General features: G+C 42.9%; 1 protein-coding gene across 1 annotated transcript in view; it reads left to right on the top strand.

The window, feature by feature from the left end:
* Window positions 1–16,154, top strand: part of LOC120993841 (sodium/hydrogen exchanger 4-like) — a 116,043-nt gene extending 99,889 nt beyond the window's left edge. Inside the window, exons 10-12 of the mRNA XM_040422310.1 lie at window positions 9,022–9,141; window positions 13,535–13,619; window positions 15,883–16,154. Of these exons, the coding sequence (XP_040278244.1) occupies window positions 9,022–9,141; window positions 13,535–13,619; window positions 15,883–16,154 (477 nt within the window). The remainder of the gene's footprint in view (window positions 1–9,021; window positions 9,142–13,534; window positions 13,620–15,882) is intronic.
* The last annotated feature ends 314 nt before the right edge of the window (window positions 16,155–16,468 follow it).

The raw sequence follows: 16,468 nt of genomic DNA, 5'->3' as shown, positions 1-16,468 counted from the left end.
TCTGGGTTTTCCATGTGAATTTGCATTGTTCTTAATACGGAGCTATATTACAAAATTACTGATTATTCTCCCCTCCTTCTAGGGTATAATAGCTGTAATAGTACTATAGATGTGTCCTTCCTTTCCACTTAATATATTCCAAGATGAATGGTGCAAAATGGCCAGCTTTGAAATAGAAGATAATTACTCTGTCAGGAGTTGTTTATGCTACATCTATTTTTATGAGGCCACTCAGTGGTTGTGATCAACTGCTGCATATAGAGGGCTTTGCTAGTATGTTGTGCTCATGTTTGAATTTGTATCATGATAAATCAGGGTCCTTGAATGTGTTTTCCCAAAATAGAAAATTATCCCCAATTTACCAGATATTGTATAAGAATCTAATCCCTAGGGGTTTGACAGCTGGGACCACCACTGAGCACAAGATGGGGATCCCCTTGCCCGATACAGGGAGCAATAGGTCAAGCATGCATGCTGTCTATGGGTCTGCCAGAAATAGCCAAGTGCTGTACTTGACTGTCTCCGTTAGTCACAGAGAGAGTAAATGGAGTAACAGTACCCATGCACAAGCTGCTGTTCCAGTTATTTAATGGAATAGAACCTCCATTTTTTGGGATAAATAGGATTGTCAGCAGTTGGGTTGCCAACGACCAGATAAGGGATAAGTTTGTACTGTGGGAAGTCTATTTAATGAAATGATATCACGTTTCGGAGGACCGGGCAGACCGCCGGAACGTCTTGCAAACAGGACAAGATAGGTAGATAACAGACCAGGGACCAACAGAATACTTTATTACACATGTAATAAAGCAACAGGACAGTAAGGAAAACCAGGTTAGGCAATAGTGGTAGCACTACCACTGAACCAAGTGCACTAGCAAGGCAGGAGGACAAACCCAGAGGGCGAAGAACCAGTGAGCCCTGTTCTTCACAGGTGGTGGGGATGAACTTGGCCGAGGGCTCACTGGTCGCACCTCCAGGAAGGTCCGGGTACACTTGGCCACAAACTGCAGAGAACCACAGACAACAAAAGGACTGGAACCCAAACAAACACAGGACATGGATCAGACAACAAACAGGAACCAGCACACAAGCAGATGCCTGGACCCCATGCGGAACGGAAGCATAGCGGTCACAGGCAGAGCTGCACACATACTAGATATCCTCCCTCTGGAGAACCCAGGAGCCGTCTCACGAAGGCAGGGTATACACAGGACAGGAACAGAAGCAGTACGGCACTGCAGGCAAGACATGGAACAGACAGGATCAGAAGCAGTTAGGCACTGCCAGGCTAAATAAGGAACAGACAGGATCAGAAGCAGATGAACACTGCCAGGCTATACAAGAAAGAGACAGGATCAGAAGCAGATGAGCACCGAAAAGCTATACATGGAACAGACAGGATCAGAAGCAGTTAGACACTGCCAAGCTATATATGGAACAGACAGGATCAGAAGCAGTTGGGCACTGCCAAGCTACATATGGAACAGACAAGATCAGAAGCAGTTGAGCACTGCCAGGCTGATCATAGAACAGACTGGATCAGAAGCAGCTAGGCACTGCCAGGCTGGACATAGAACAGACTGGATCAGAATCAGTTAGGCACTGCCAGGCTGGACATAGAACAGACTGGATCAGAATCAGTTAGGCACTGCCAGGCTGGACATAGAACAGATAGGATCAGAAGCAGTTGAGCACTGCCAAGCTATACATAGAACAGACAGGATCAGAAGCAGATGAGCACTGCTAAAATATACATGGAACAGACATGATACAACATCAATGACACAGAACAGGTACAGAAGATCAGGCAAGACATGGACAAGGATACAACAACATCAATGCTTCACCAGGCAACACCACACAGAAGGGCAGATGGCAAAAAACGCTGGGTCAGCAGCAGGGGGCTACACGCAGCAAAGCACGAGACAGACTGACCCCAAGCCCCACAGCTCACAGATTGAAATAGCTGCATAACAAGGGCACCTGATAAGCCCCACCCAAGAACAGAGCAGGGAATGTTAACCCCACCAGGACCAGGAGTAAACAGAACCAAAGAACAAACAATACAAGTGTCAGTCACAGAATGCTGCAGCCAGCATGCCCCAAACGACAACCAACATATTCAGGATAATTGTAGCCAGAACGAGGTTTCAGGCAGCCAGCCTACACAACAAGGAGTGACAGAACCGCACACTGCATCCATACTCAGACCCTTTTCACACACAGACCCAGCATACATGAGAACACCCACAGCCAGTACACAAAGTGCATGCAGCCAGCCTGCACGGCACCGGTGACAGGATCCACAGAGATATGGACATGGGGAGACACAAACACAGGCAACATGTCACGGGTAGAGTCACAGGAATCAAGATAGAGCGGAGGTGCACCCCCTGAGCTGCCACCCGGTCCCCACCCCCTGCCAACTTGCACCACCCGGTCCCCTGTCGCCCGGAGCGCAACTGGGCGACAGTCCCTAACCTACTAAGTGCAAGCAGAGAGAAAGAGACAGCAGGGAAGAGGACAGCCACTGAGCAGTAACAATAAGCGGACAAGAGGTAAAACAAAAACGGAAGGCGAGGCGGGTCAACTAGCCGAGGTCAGTCCAGGAGGTCACGTCAGAACAAGGGAAGAGGCAAAGACAAATCCGTAAACAATCCGAGGTCAAAATCCGAGAGGTAGCATCAAGGTACAGGGAGCAGGCAGAAGAGGTGTCAAGAGGCGGATCGAGGTTCAATTTTAGAGATAGTTTAATAACAATAAAGTACACAGCCTAGAGGACGAAAATCACAGGCAACCTGTAGCCAGCAGGCCGCCTGTATTCATAGTGGGGAGTGAGGGTCATGTGACATGGCCAGCATCACATGACCGACAGACAAACAAGTCGAGCACCAAGTGATCAGCTCGGCGCTCAAGGCAGACCTAGGAGCAGGGAGCCTCCCAGCTAGCAAGGCCGCCCTAGGAACGAGGCCAAACACAGATCCTCGCTCCCAAAGCTAAGCAGCAGGTCTGCGGCTGATGGGAGACCGAGTGCGCCTTCGGCGCACCGTTAGGCCTCATGCACACGACCGTTGTGTGCACCCGTGGCCGATGTGCCGTTTTCCGTTTTTTTTTTCGCGGACCCATTGACTGCACCGTTTTGCAGCCGCATCCGTGATCCGTGTTTCCTGGCCGTGAAAAAAATATGACCTGTCATATTTTTTTCACGGCCAACGGTTCACGGACCCATTCAAGTCAATGGGTCCGTGAAAGAACACGGATGCACACAAGATTGGCATCCGTGTCCGTGATCCGTGGCCGTAGGTTAGTTTTTATACAGACGGATCCGAAGATCCGTCTGCATAAAAGCTTTTTCATAGCTGAGTTAACTACAGGGGAGGGGGGGGGCCCACTGGCCACCAACGAGTTAACTACAGGGGAGGAAGGGAGGGGGGCCGGCCGCACTGGCCACCAATGAGTTAACTACAGGGGAGGGGGGGCCCACTGGCCACCAATGAGTTAACTACAGGGGAGGGGGGGGCCCACTGTCCACCAATGAGTTAACTACAGGGGAGGGGGGGGCTGGCCGCACTGGCCACCAATGAGTTAACTACAGGGGAGGGAGGAGGGGGGCCGGCCACACTGGCCACCAATGTGTTAACTACAGGGGGGGGGCAGTCATGTACACAGTTCTTTTAGTATATTCTAACCTGAAGCGTCCCCATCACCATGGGAACGCCTCTGTGTTAGAATATACTGTCGGATTTGAGTTTCACGATGTAACTCAAATCCGACGGTATATTCTAACATATAGGCGTTCCCATGGTGATGGGGACGCTTCAAGTTAAAATATACCATCGGATTGGAGAAAACTCTGATCCGATGGTATATTAACTCCTGACTTTACATTGAAAGTCAATGGGGGACGGATCCGTTTGAAATTGCACCATATTGTGTCAACGTCAAACGGATCCGTCCCCATTGACTTGCATTGTAATTCAGGACGGATCCGTTTGGCTCCGCACGCCCAGGCGGACACCAAAACGACTTTTTTTTCATGTCAGTGGATCCTCCAAAAATCAAGGAAGACCCACGGACGAAAAAACGGTCACGGATCACGGAAAAACGGAACCCTGTTTTGCGGACCGCAAAAAAATACGGTCGTGTGCATGAGGCCTTACACAACAGTTCAGACACAACACCACAGCCAGCATGCAGCTCTGAGCAACCAGCATACACAGGTGTCAGCCTGCAGCCAGTATGCAAGAGAGCATGCAGCCAGCCTACAGGGCCACAACTGTCACAGTGAACCGCACCGTGACAAAAGAGCAGAAAGGTAAAGGTTGTTTAGCACAAGGCTTACATAGCTTATGCCACAGAGGTTTTTTTTTATCAACGCTTTGGATTTCCATTGAGCGACACTTTCAACCATTGAAGGCTTGCAGCCTACAGGTCTCCACACCCACCAATTTTGTCTCATAGACTGAGGTCTGTAGTCTGTACTAGTGATGAGCGGCAGGGGCAATATTCGAATTCGCGATATTTCGCGAATATTTGGTAGAATATTCATTATATATTCGAGAATTCGAGATTATTTTCTTGATCGCGAAAAATCGGCAATGTAATTTGTGCAATGTGCTCGAAATACAGGCGTTGGTCACTATAGCTACATTTTTCAAGCTGCTAGAAGTTTCCTGAGACTGGAGAAAATGGTTGGCACGGCAGAACATTACAATAGCTTTATATGCAGATAGAGTGCTCCAATATATTAGCGATTGCAAAATCGGCACCAATGATGTGACTTCACATTTTAACAGGTCTGACTACTTATTAATGATTGGTGCACTAAGTATTGTTGTGAACTTGTGACATCACAGCACTATGTATGTATGTATGTATGGACAGCAGAACCTCAGCTACACTATATCACTAACCTACACTGACTATCTCCCACTAACTATCTGTATTATATATATAAGCTAACTATCTAATGTAATGACACAGGAAAGCAGAAAGCACAGTAATAACACTGCTGTCTCTCTCAGATCTGCAAAATACTGCAATCAAGGGCTGCTGGGGAGGTTCTTATATAGTAAGGGGTAGGCAACTTTCCTATTGGTTGCTAGGGATGTTGCTAAGCGCAGACAAAGACATTGTAGCCTTCTCATTGGCCCACAAGCAAGAAGGGAGGCTACTGTTGAAAAAATTATCTAGAATATTCGAAATTACGAATATACACTGCCTGTCCAAAAAAAAGTCGCAACCTGGATTTAACTAAGCAAATAGTTATGAGCCTCCTATTGGATAATTACTGCATGGGCGATTATCTTTTAGCTGGCAACAAGTTATTTAACCCCAACTGGTGCAATGAGTTGCTTCTCATTTCTTAAACAACCATGTCAAAAGACACATCTCGTGGTCGTGGAAAAGATGTTAGTCTGTTTGAGAAGGGTCAAATCATTGGCATGCATCAAGCAGAGAAAACATCTAAGGAGATTGCAGAAACTACTAAAATTGGGTTAAGAACTGTCCAACGCATTATTAAAAACTGGAAGGATAGTGGGGACCTATCGTATTCGAGGAAGAAATGTGGCGCGAAAAAAATCCTGAATGATTGTGATCGGTGATCACTTAAATGTTTGGTAAAATCAAATCGAAGAAAAACAACAGTAGAACTCAGAGCTATGTTTAATAGTGAAAGTAAGAGCATTTCCACAAGCACAATGCGAAGGGGGTTAGGACTGAAAAGCTGTGTATCCGTAAGAAAAGCACTAATCAGTGAGGCAAACCAGAAAAAAAGGCTTCAGTTTGCTAGAGAGCATAAAGATTGGACTCTGGAGCAATGGAAGAAGGTCATGTGGTCTGATGAGTCCAGATTTACCCTGTTCCAGAGTGATGGGCGCATCAGGGTAAGAAGAGAGGCAGATGAAGTGATGCACCCATCATGCCTAGTGCCTACTGTACAAGCCTGTGGGGGCAGTGCTATGATCTGGGGTTGCTGCAGTTGGTCAGGTCTAGGTTCAGCAACAGTATGTGCTCCAAAAATGAGGTCAGCTGACTACCTGAACATACAGAATGACCAGGTTATTCCATCAGAGGATTTTTTCTTCCCTGATGGCCCGGGCATATTTCAAAATGACAATGCCAGGATTTATCGGGCTTAAATTGTAAAAGAGTGGTTCAGGAAGCATGAGACATCATTTTCACACATGGATTGGCCACCACAGAGTCCAGACCTTAACCCCATTGAGAATCTTTGGCATGTGCTGGAGAAGGCTTTGCGCAGTAGTCAGACTCTACCATCATCAATGCAAAATCTTGGTGAAAAATTAATGCAACACTGGATGTAAATAAATATTGTGACATTGCAGAAGCTTATCGAAACAATTCCACAGCGAATGCGTGCCGTAATCAAAGTGTGTGACTATATTCTAAATATTCGCAAATTCTCGAAGTGCCAATATTCGCGAAAAATATTGGCTATTCGAATATTCGAGCCCAACACTAGTCTGTACCACTGGGCATGACATGGTAACAGGATTATGTGAGTATTTGATGGTTTTTGTTGGTTGGAGCACAGGCACTGTACTTGAGGGCACTACTACTTTTGGGTGCATTGTTCATGTTATAGTCACTATGGTTGTTTTTGTTCCCTGTGAAACAAGACAGGAAAGAACACTGTAGATAGGTAATTCTCTGACGTAATAGGAATACATTTATAGCAGCTGATTACTGTGTTCATTTACTTGTAGTGGCATACACAGATCATAATGGTCTCTAATATATGCTATTTATAGTCTTTGCTGCATGATGGTACATGCAGACCACAGTGACCATTATGATATATGCTGTGTCCAGTTTCTGCTGTACAAATAAAATCATCCTGGTGTTTAGTACATAGCGAGTGCAGTGATCATTCACATACAGTTGCAAGAAAAAGTATGTGAACCCTTTGGAATAATATGGATTTCTGCACAAATTGGTCATAAAATGTGATCTGATCTTCATCTAAGTCACAACAATAGACAATCACAGTCTGCTTAAACTAATAACACACAAAGAATTAAATGTTACCATGTTTTTTTTGAACACCCCATGTAAACATTCACAGTGTAGGTGGAAAAAGTATGTGAACCCTTGGATTTAATAACTGGTTGAACCTCCTTTGGCAGCAATAACTTCAACCAAATGTTTCCTGTAGTTGCAGATTAGACGTGCACAACGGTCAGGAGTAATTCTTGACCATTCCTCTTTACAGAACTGTTTCAGTTCAGCAATATTCTTGGGATGTCTGGTGTGAATCGCTTTCTTGAGGTCATGCCACAGCATCTCAATCAGGATGAGGTCAGGACTCTGACTGGGCCACTCCAGAAGGCGTATTGTATTCTGTTTAAGCCATTCTGTTGTTGATTTACTTCTATGCTGTGGGTTGTTGTCCTGTTGAAACACCCATCTTCTGTTGAGCTTCAGCTGGTGGACAGATGGCCTTAAGTTCTCCTGCAAAATGTCTTGATAAACTTGGGAATTCATTTTTCCTTCAATGATAGCAATCTGTCCAGGCCCTAACGCAGCAAAGCAGCCCCAAACCATGATGCCCTCACAGCTATACTTCACAGTTGGGATGAGGTTTTGATGGTGTGCTGTGCCTCTTTTTCTTCACACATAGTGTTGTGTGTTTCTTCCAAATAACTCAACTTTGGTTTCATCTGTCCACAGAATATTTTGCCAGTACTGCTGTGGAACATCCAGGTGCTCTTGTGCAACTTGTAAACGTGCAGCAATGTTTTTTTTGGACAGCAGTGGCTTCCTCTGTGGTATCCTCCCATGAAATCCATTCTTGTTTAGTGTTTTACGTATCGTAGATTCGCTAACAGGGATGTTAGCATATGCCAGAGACTTTTGTAAGTCTTTAGCTGACACTCTAGGATTCTTCTTCACCTCATTGAGCAGTCTGCGCTGTGCTCTTGCAGTCATCTTTACAGGATGGCCACTCCATTTATAGACAATTTATGAACTTTCTCCATTTATAGACAATTTGTCTTACCGTGGACTGATGAACAGCAAGGCTTTTATAGATACTTTTAAAACCCTTTCCAGCTTTATGCAAGTCAACAATTCTTAATCATAGGTCTTCTGAGAGCTCTTTTGTGCGAGGCATCATTCACATCAGGCAATGCTTCTTGTGAAAAGCAAACCCAGAACTGGTGTGTGTTTTTTATAGGGCAGGGCAGCTGTAACCAACACCTCCAATCTCATCTCATTGATTGGACTCCAGTTGGCTGACACCTCACTCCAGTTATCTCTTGGAGATTTCATTAGTCTAGGGGTTCACATACTTTTTCCACCTGCACTGTGAATGTTTACATGGTGTGTTCAATAAAAACATGGTAACAATTAATTCTTTGTGTGTTATTAGTTTAAGCAGACTGTGATTGTCTATTGTTGTGACTTAGATCACATTTTATGACCAATTTGTGCAGAAATCCATATCATTCTAAAGGGTTCACATACTTTTTCTTGCAACTGTATGCCATGTGTAGTGTCTTCTGCACAGTGGTAAGTACAATATAAAACATAGTGACCAGTGATATATGCACAGTGGTACACACTGTGACCTCATCCTGGTGTCCAATGGCATATACAGCCCATAGGACAGCTAAGGATGCCTGGGCAGAAAACATTGTAGAGACCAATTGTAGCTGGATAAAGATGTCATGGTGGTCTGGTCTGGATGGAAAAGATGGTGAAAGAAAACAAATCCAATCAGATAACACATCACCTGTAAGTCATTGCATGTAGCAGTTGTGTACTTTCCATGTGACTGCGTCTGATCAGTGCTGTATGTTCCTGTATTTTCAGCATCCAATTTTAGGTCAAAAGTAATATCCCTCTAGGGACAGTGTGCAGCTGATGCAGTGTTTTTAGGGCATTCATTTATAATATGTATTTTTCTTTATTCAGTACAATTTAAGACTGCAGCAACGCCCTTGGGTTCAATATACGAACATAAATGACTTTTTTGTAATCTTTTTATTTTAGACATCTTCATATGTAAAGTACAATTTGCCAAGAGAAGACACTGAAAAGCAAAACAGGGAAATACTGATTCGTCATTTTTCAAACATTAAGAAAGGAAGCAGTCTTCCATGGGAGAGACGGGTAAATTGTATATATAGATAATAATGTATTTTCTCAAAGTGCAAAATGTGCAAAGTTTCTTTAAACAAAAAAATGATGCATGATTTATAATCCTACCCAGGTCGACAACACTGGGTATAAATGGCAAATACAAAATAGCATCGTCCAGCTTTTTTGCTTTTGTCTCCAAAATAAGCCAGTTAAAATGTTATAGGTTCTTAGAACTATTAAAATCATTGATGTTGAGCTTAGACAAATGGTAATAGGAGCAATTGGTGATATCACTAATAAATAGCATGTAACACATTTAGATCTGCCAACATGTTCAGAAGTTATCAGTTTTTTTTGGACTTCATATGTAAATCACATACAAATGCACCATAGGAGAAATGATGATAAAGGATTTCTGAGAATATGTTAGTTTCCCTATCTCAATAGTTCATGTGTGATCCATGGTTCACTATTGTATTCATATATGATATAAAAAAAGATCCACAATTGTCATAGTTACATAGAGTACAAGGTTGTTCATCAAGTCCAACCTATAATCCAACCACATTGATCCAGAGGAAAGTAAAAAAACAAAAACAAAAACATAGCAGGCAGATATCAAGTGTCCAATATTAATGCATCTACACCAGAAATCTAGTGACATGCAATATTTTTTACTTTTAAGAAAGGCATTCCAGTCAGGGCCGGACTGGGGATAAAAACCAGCCCTGGAAAAAGTTGCACACCAGCCCCACAGCATTGCGTCATTATTTACTTGTTTATAATAGGAGAAAGCATTCATTTTAAAACACGTGTGTAAACACGAATATGAACTTTGCCCCACGATAGCTCTTTTGTAGAACCCCCATGAAAACGTACAATTACTTGGCTTGGCCCTTGGGGATCTCGGACGCCTCTTCCACACTTTGGTCGGGGGCTCGGCGGAGCTGATGTTGTGTTTTATCCTAATGAGAAAGATTTCATAATAAGGATTTGGAGAAGGGGCAGAGGGATAGCAGAGCAGGGAGAGGCTGGTGCTGCTACTAGGGGGGTCATACCATGGGGGAGTAATAAAGCCCACCATAATGCCCCCCCAGTAGTAATAATTCTCCTTATAATGTGCAAAACATACCCCTTTGTAATGCCCCCAGTTGAGCTAATGTTCCCATAATGTGCCAATATAAAATACCCCTTCTCAGTGCCCCCGTAGATGACCCCCATAGTGCTCCTCCCCCCCTTCCCCATAGTACCCACCATAATGCGTCCCAGTATAAAATGCCCCTATACAGAGCCCCCATATAAAATACCCCTTCTTTTTAGCCTCAGTAGATGCCCCTATAGTGCCCCCCAATAATCTGCCAGTAAGATGTGCCCCCATAGATGCCCCCAATCATGTGCCAGTAATAAGAGCCCCCCATATCATGTGCCAGTAGCCAGAGTGCCCCCATATCATGTGCCAGTAGCCCCCCATATCATGTGCCAGTAGTTCCCCTGTAACGGATCTCCTGGCACCCTGTTACACCCCCATATCATGTGCCAGTAGCCAGAGTGCCCCCATATCATGTGCCAGTAGCCCCCCATATCATGTGCCAGTAGCCCCCCCTTCTCATGTGCCAGTAGCACCCCCTTCTCATGTGCCAGTAGCCCCCCCTTATGGACTCCTGAGGACTGCAATACAGATGACTATGGAGATGAGCGCTTCCACAATGGAAGCGCTCATCTCCTGCTCTGCCCTGCCGCCGGCCGCGGCCGCCCCCACTTGTCACCAGGGCCGCGGCCTTGCGGCACTCAGGCCTGCCGGCCTACCGGGAAATTTACCGGTATCCCGGCAGGCCAATCCGGCCCTGATTCCAGTCCCTTCTTGAACTTGACCATTGAATCAACCATCACAGCCTCCTCTGGCAGAAGGTTCGTTGCTCTTATAGTACAGAATCCTCATCGATGATGCTGGTGAAACCTTCTTTCCTCTAGACTTAGTAGATGCCATCTTGTCATGGTTAGAAAAATCTCTGTACTGTCTACACATATACAGTTGCAAGAAAAAGTATGTGAACCCTTTGGAATGAAATGTATTTCTGCACAAATTGGTCATAAAATGTGATCTGATCTTCATCTAAGTCGCAACAATAGACAATCACAGTCTGCTTAAACTAATAACACAAATTTTTTTTAATGTTACCATGTTTTTATTGAACACACCATGTAAACATTCACAGTGCAGGTGGAAAAAGTATGTGAACCAATGGATTTAATAACTGGTTGAACCTCCTTTGGCAGCTATAACTTCAACCAAACGTTTCCTGTAGTTGCAGATCAGACGTGCACAACGGTCAGGAGTAATTCTTGACCATTCCTCTTTACAGAACTGTTTCAGTTCAGCAATATTCTTGGGATATCTGGTGTAAAATGCTTTCTTGAGGTCATGCCACAGCATCTCAATCGGCTTGAGGTCAGGACTCTGACTGGGCCACTCCAGAAGGCATATTTTCTTCTGTTTAAGCCATTTTGTTGTTGATTTACTTCTATGCGTTGTTGTTCTGTTGCAACACCCATCTTCTGTTGCGCTTCAGCTGGTGGACAGATGGCCTTAAGTTCTCCTGCAAAATGTCTTGATAAACTTGGGAATTCATTTTTCCTTCGATGATAGCAATCCGTCCAGGCCCTGACGCAGCAAAGCAGTCCCAAACCATGATGCCCCCACCACCATACTTCACAGTTGGGATGAGGTTTTGATGTTGGTGTGCTGTGCCTCTATTTCTCCACACATAGTGTTGTGTTTTTCTTCCAAACAACTCAACTTTGGTTTCATCTGTCCACAGAATATTTTGCCAATACTGCTGTGGAACATCCAGGTGCTCTTGTGCAAACTGTAAACGTGCAGCAATGTTTTTTTTGGACAGCAGTGGCTCCCTCTGTGGTATCCTCTCATGAAATCCATTCTTGTTTAGTGTTTTACGTATCGTAGATTCGCTAACAGGAATGTTACCATATGCCAGAGACTTTTGTAAGTCTTTAGCTGACACTCTAGGATTCTTCTTCACCTCATTGAGCAGTCTGCGCTGTGCTCTTGCAGTCATCTTTACAGGACGGCCACTCTTAGGGAGAGTAGCAGCAGTGCTGAACTTTCTCCATTTATAGACAATTTGTCTTACCGTGGACTGATGAACAGCAAGGCTTTTGGAAATACTTTTAAAACCCATTCCAGCTTTATGCAAGTCAACAATTCTTAATCGTAGGTCTTCCGAGAGCTCTTTTGTGCGAGGCATCATTCACATCAGGCAATGCTTCTTGTGAAAAGCGAACCTAGAACTGGTGTGTGTTTTTTATAGGGCAGGGCAGCTGTAACGAACACCTCCAATCTCATCTCATTGATTGGACTCCAGTTGGCTGACACCTCACTCCAATTAGCTCTTGGAGATGTCATTACTCTAGGGGTTCACATACTTTTTCCACCTGCACTGGGAATGTTTACATGGTGTGTTCAATAAAAACATTGTTAAAATTTAATTATTTGTGTGTTATTAGTTTAAGCAGACTGTGAGTGTCTATTGTTGTGACTTACATGAAGATCAGATCACATTTTATGACCAATTTGTGCAAAAATACATATCATTCCAAAGGGTTCACATACTTTTTCTTGCAACTGTATTTGTACATTGTAATTAGATCTCGACTAAGCCATCTTATTTCCATACTACACAAACCCAAGTTTGATAACCTGTCTTGTACTGCTATCCACCCTTTCCCTTTATTACTTTGGTCGTACTCCTCTGCACCCGCTGTAGTTTAGTTATGTCCTTACACATAAGTGTCCAGAATTGTACACAATATCCTATGTGTGCACTGACAAGTGATTTTTCTATTGATTTGTAAGTCGCAATATTAAAATATTGATATTATGGTTAAAGATGAACGAATCGACTTGTCTCATCAGCAAGAGTTACATAGTTAATACGGTTAAAAAAGACATGTCCATCAAGTTCAACAAAGGGATAAGTAGCTGCACATGAACAGTCGCTACTCCAGTAGTGGAAACAGGGTCTCCGTACTTGTGCAGCTACTCAGAGCAGCAGCACAGGTGTGAGATTGCCAGGTGAGGTCCGGCCTGGTCAATCCAGAGGCCACTTCTCTGTGGAGACAGCCCCTCACAGATGAAGAACTCTAGCTGATAAAATTAATCGATTCATTAGAATTGATTTGCTCATTTCTACCCATGGTAAAAAAAAAGCACTACTGGGACAGATTTATGAAAACATGTCTAAAAGAAAGGTATTTATTTTCCACAGCACAGCATTTTCAAGAAGAGAAAAGAAAGCTGCAGTTGGTTGCTATGGGCGACATGTACAGTTTTTATTTTAGCCAGATCTCTCAAATCTCCCCATAATGGGAAAAATGGTTTATTAATTTATCTCTCTCTTAATAGACAGACGCACAAAATGTCCGATATTTATCACTGCCTCATGACTGTTATAGGTCAGGAGAATACTTTGATCAAGAATCCCTTCAAGGTAATATATTTTGTACATTTTAAATTACGCTAGTATGAAAGTCTATAATGATCAAAAACATGTTTGGCTAAAGATGAAGAGAACCTTGTAAAATGGGGTCATTCTAGAAGACAGAAACTTGTGGAATAATATTGCATCTCAATTTAGATGAAAAAACTACACAGGAGGGATGTGAAGGAATATGGGTGATACTGTATATAGCAATATTAAAAGAGGAATCCGCCCTAGTGGGGCCATTGGGACTCACCAAACAGAAGTCAGGTGTTCTAGGTCCTCTTCAAGTTGCTACATTAAATTAGCTTTTTGCAGTCAACCATTTATGTCCACACACTTAAAAATTATTATGAAAAAGGGTCTGCCTTTTTCTAGTAACAGTGATGTTCTTGTCTTTCGGCTAGTTTGGTTACTGAATAGGACTGAGCTGCAATACCAGACATGGTCCATGGACAAATGTGGCTCATCTTTCATAAAAAATGGGCTGACAGTATAAAATATAACAAAAAACAACTATATACAGTCAGGTCCATAAATATTGGGACATCGACACAATTCTAACATTTTTGGCTCTATATACCACCACAATGGATTGGAAATCAAACGAACAAGATGTACTTTAACTGCAGACTGTCAGCTTTAATTTGAGGGTATTTACATCCAAATCAGGTGAACGGTGTAGGAATTACAACTAACAAATTACAAGCCTCCCACTTGTTAAGGGACCAAAAGTAATGGGACAAATTGCTTCTCAGCTGTTCCATGGCCAGGTGTGTGTTATTCCCTAATTTTCCCAATTACAATGAGCAGATAAAAGGTCCAGAGTTCATTTCAAGTGTGCTATTTGTATTTGGAATCTGTTGCTGTCAACTCTCAAGATGAGATCCAAAGAGCTGTCACTATCAGTGAAGCAAGCCATCATTAGGCTGAAAAAAAACAAAACAAACCCATCAGAGAGATAGTAATAACATTAGGCTTTTCCAAAACAACTGTTTGGAACATTCTTAAAAAGAAGGAATGCACCAGTGAGCTCAGCAACACCAAAAGACCCGGAAGACCACGGAAAACAACTGTGGTGGATGACCGAAGAATTCTTTCCCTGTTGAAGAAAACACCCTTCACAACAGTTGGCCAGATCAAGAACACTCTCCAGGAGGTAGGTGTATGTGTATCAAAGTCAACAATCAAGAGAAGACCAGAGTGAATACAGAGGGTTCACCACAAGATATAAACCATTGGTGAGCCTCAAAAACAGAAAGGCCAGATTAGAGTTTGCCAAATGACATCTAAAAAAGCTTTCACAGTTCTGGAACAACATCCTATGGACAGATGAAACCAAGATCAACTTGTACCAGAGTGATGGGTAGAGAAGAGTATGGAGAAGGAAAGGAACTGCTCATGATCCTAAGCATACCAGCTCATCAGTGAAGCATTGTGGTGGTAGTGTCATGGCGTGGGCATGTATGGCTGCCAATGGAACTGGTTCTCTTGTATTTATTGATGATGTGACTGCTGACAAAAGCAGCAGGATGAATTCTGAAGTGTTTCGGGCAATATTATCTGCTCATATTCAGCCAAATGCTTCAGAACTCATTGGATGGCGCTTCACAGTGCAGATGGACAATGACCCAAAGCATACTGCAAAAGCAACCAAAGAGTTTTTTAAGGGAAAGAAGTGGAATTTTATGCAATGGCCAAGTCAATCACCTGACCTGAATCCGATTGAGCATGCATTTCACTTGCTGAAGACAAAACTGAAGGGAAAATGCCCCAAGAACAAGCAGGAACTGAAGACAGTTGCAGTAGAGGCCTGGCAGAGCATCACCAGGGATGAAACCCAGCGTCTGGTGATGTCTATGCGTTCCAGACTTCAGGCTGTAATTGACTGCAAAGGATTTGCAACCAAGTATTAAAAAGTGTAAGTTTGATATATGATTATTATTCTGTCCCATTACTTTTGGTCCCTTAACAAGTGGGAGGCATATATGCAAACTGTTGTAATTCCTTCACCGTTCACCTGATTTGGATGTAAATACCCTCAAATCAAAGCTGACAGTCTGCAGTTAAAGCACATCTTGTTTGTTTCATTTCAAATCCATTGTGATGGTGTATAGAGCCAAAAATGTTAGAATTGTGTCTATGTCCCAATATTTATGGACTTGACTGTATATATATATATATATATATATATATACACACACACACACACACACATATATTTATAGCTCAGCTGTGGCTATATTCTAAATTTCTATTGGTTTTAATTCAGGTCATTACTCTAATGATGATGATTCTTTATTTGAAGAAAAAAGTGAGATCTTACTTAGCCCTCAGGCTGGTTTAGCGAAACCACCATCGCATCAAATTAAAAAGCAGGAAATCAAAGACACAAGAAGCAGAACCAGAGGATTGCAGTGGCCACTAAAGCCCAAGAAACAAGTGACAGTAAGATCAATGTATCAACCTGCAAAATCATACTTTGACATAGTAGTAGAAGAAGAAGAAGATTCAAATGTAGACAGCAACAATGAGGTACAATAATGATGGAGCAGTCAAAAAGCCTGGAAAAGCTACAAGAAGAAATAACTCTAGTGATGGAATAATATGAAAGAAAATGGAACAAGGAAATAAGTGTCACCTTAATATTTTTCTTATTCAGTGTCAGTAAAATGGAGCAATACTATTTTTGCTGAAAATTTGTCTATGTATGTTTCTGCATTCCCTGGCATAAATGGTCTGTATCATGATCTAAGAGGGCTGTGGGCTTAAATTCAACCCATTAGTTTAAGAAATAAAAAAAATCAAATTTTCATCTTTTTAGTTGCAGATCCACTAATTCTCTGGCTCCTTTTCCA

Source organism: Bufo bufo, chromosome 3 (assembly GCF_905171765.1).
Source record: "Bufo bufo chromosome 3, aBufBuf1.1, whole genome shotgun sequence".
NCBI lineage: Eukaryota > Metazoa > Chordata > Amphibia > Anura > Bufonidae > Bufo > Bufo bufo.
Note: the sequence above shows the minus strand (reverse complement) of the source record. Positions and strands in the feature narration are given on the sequence as shown.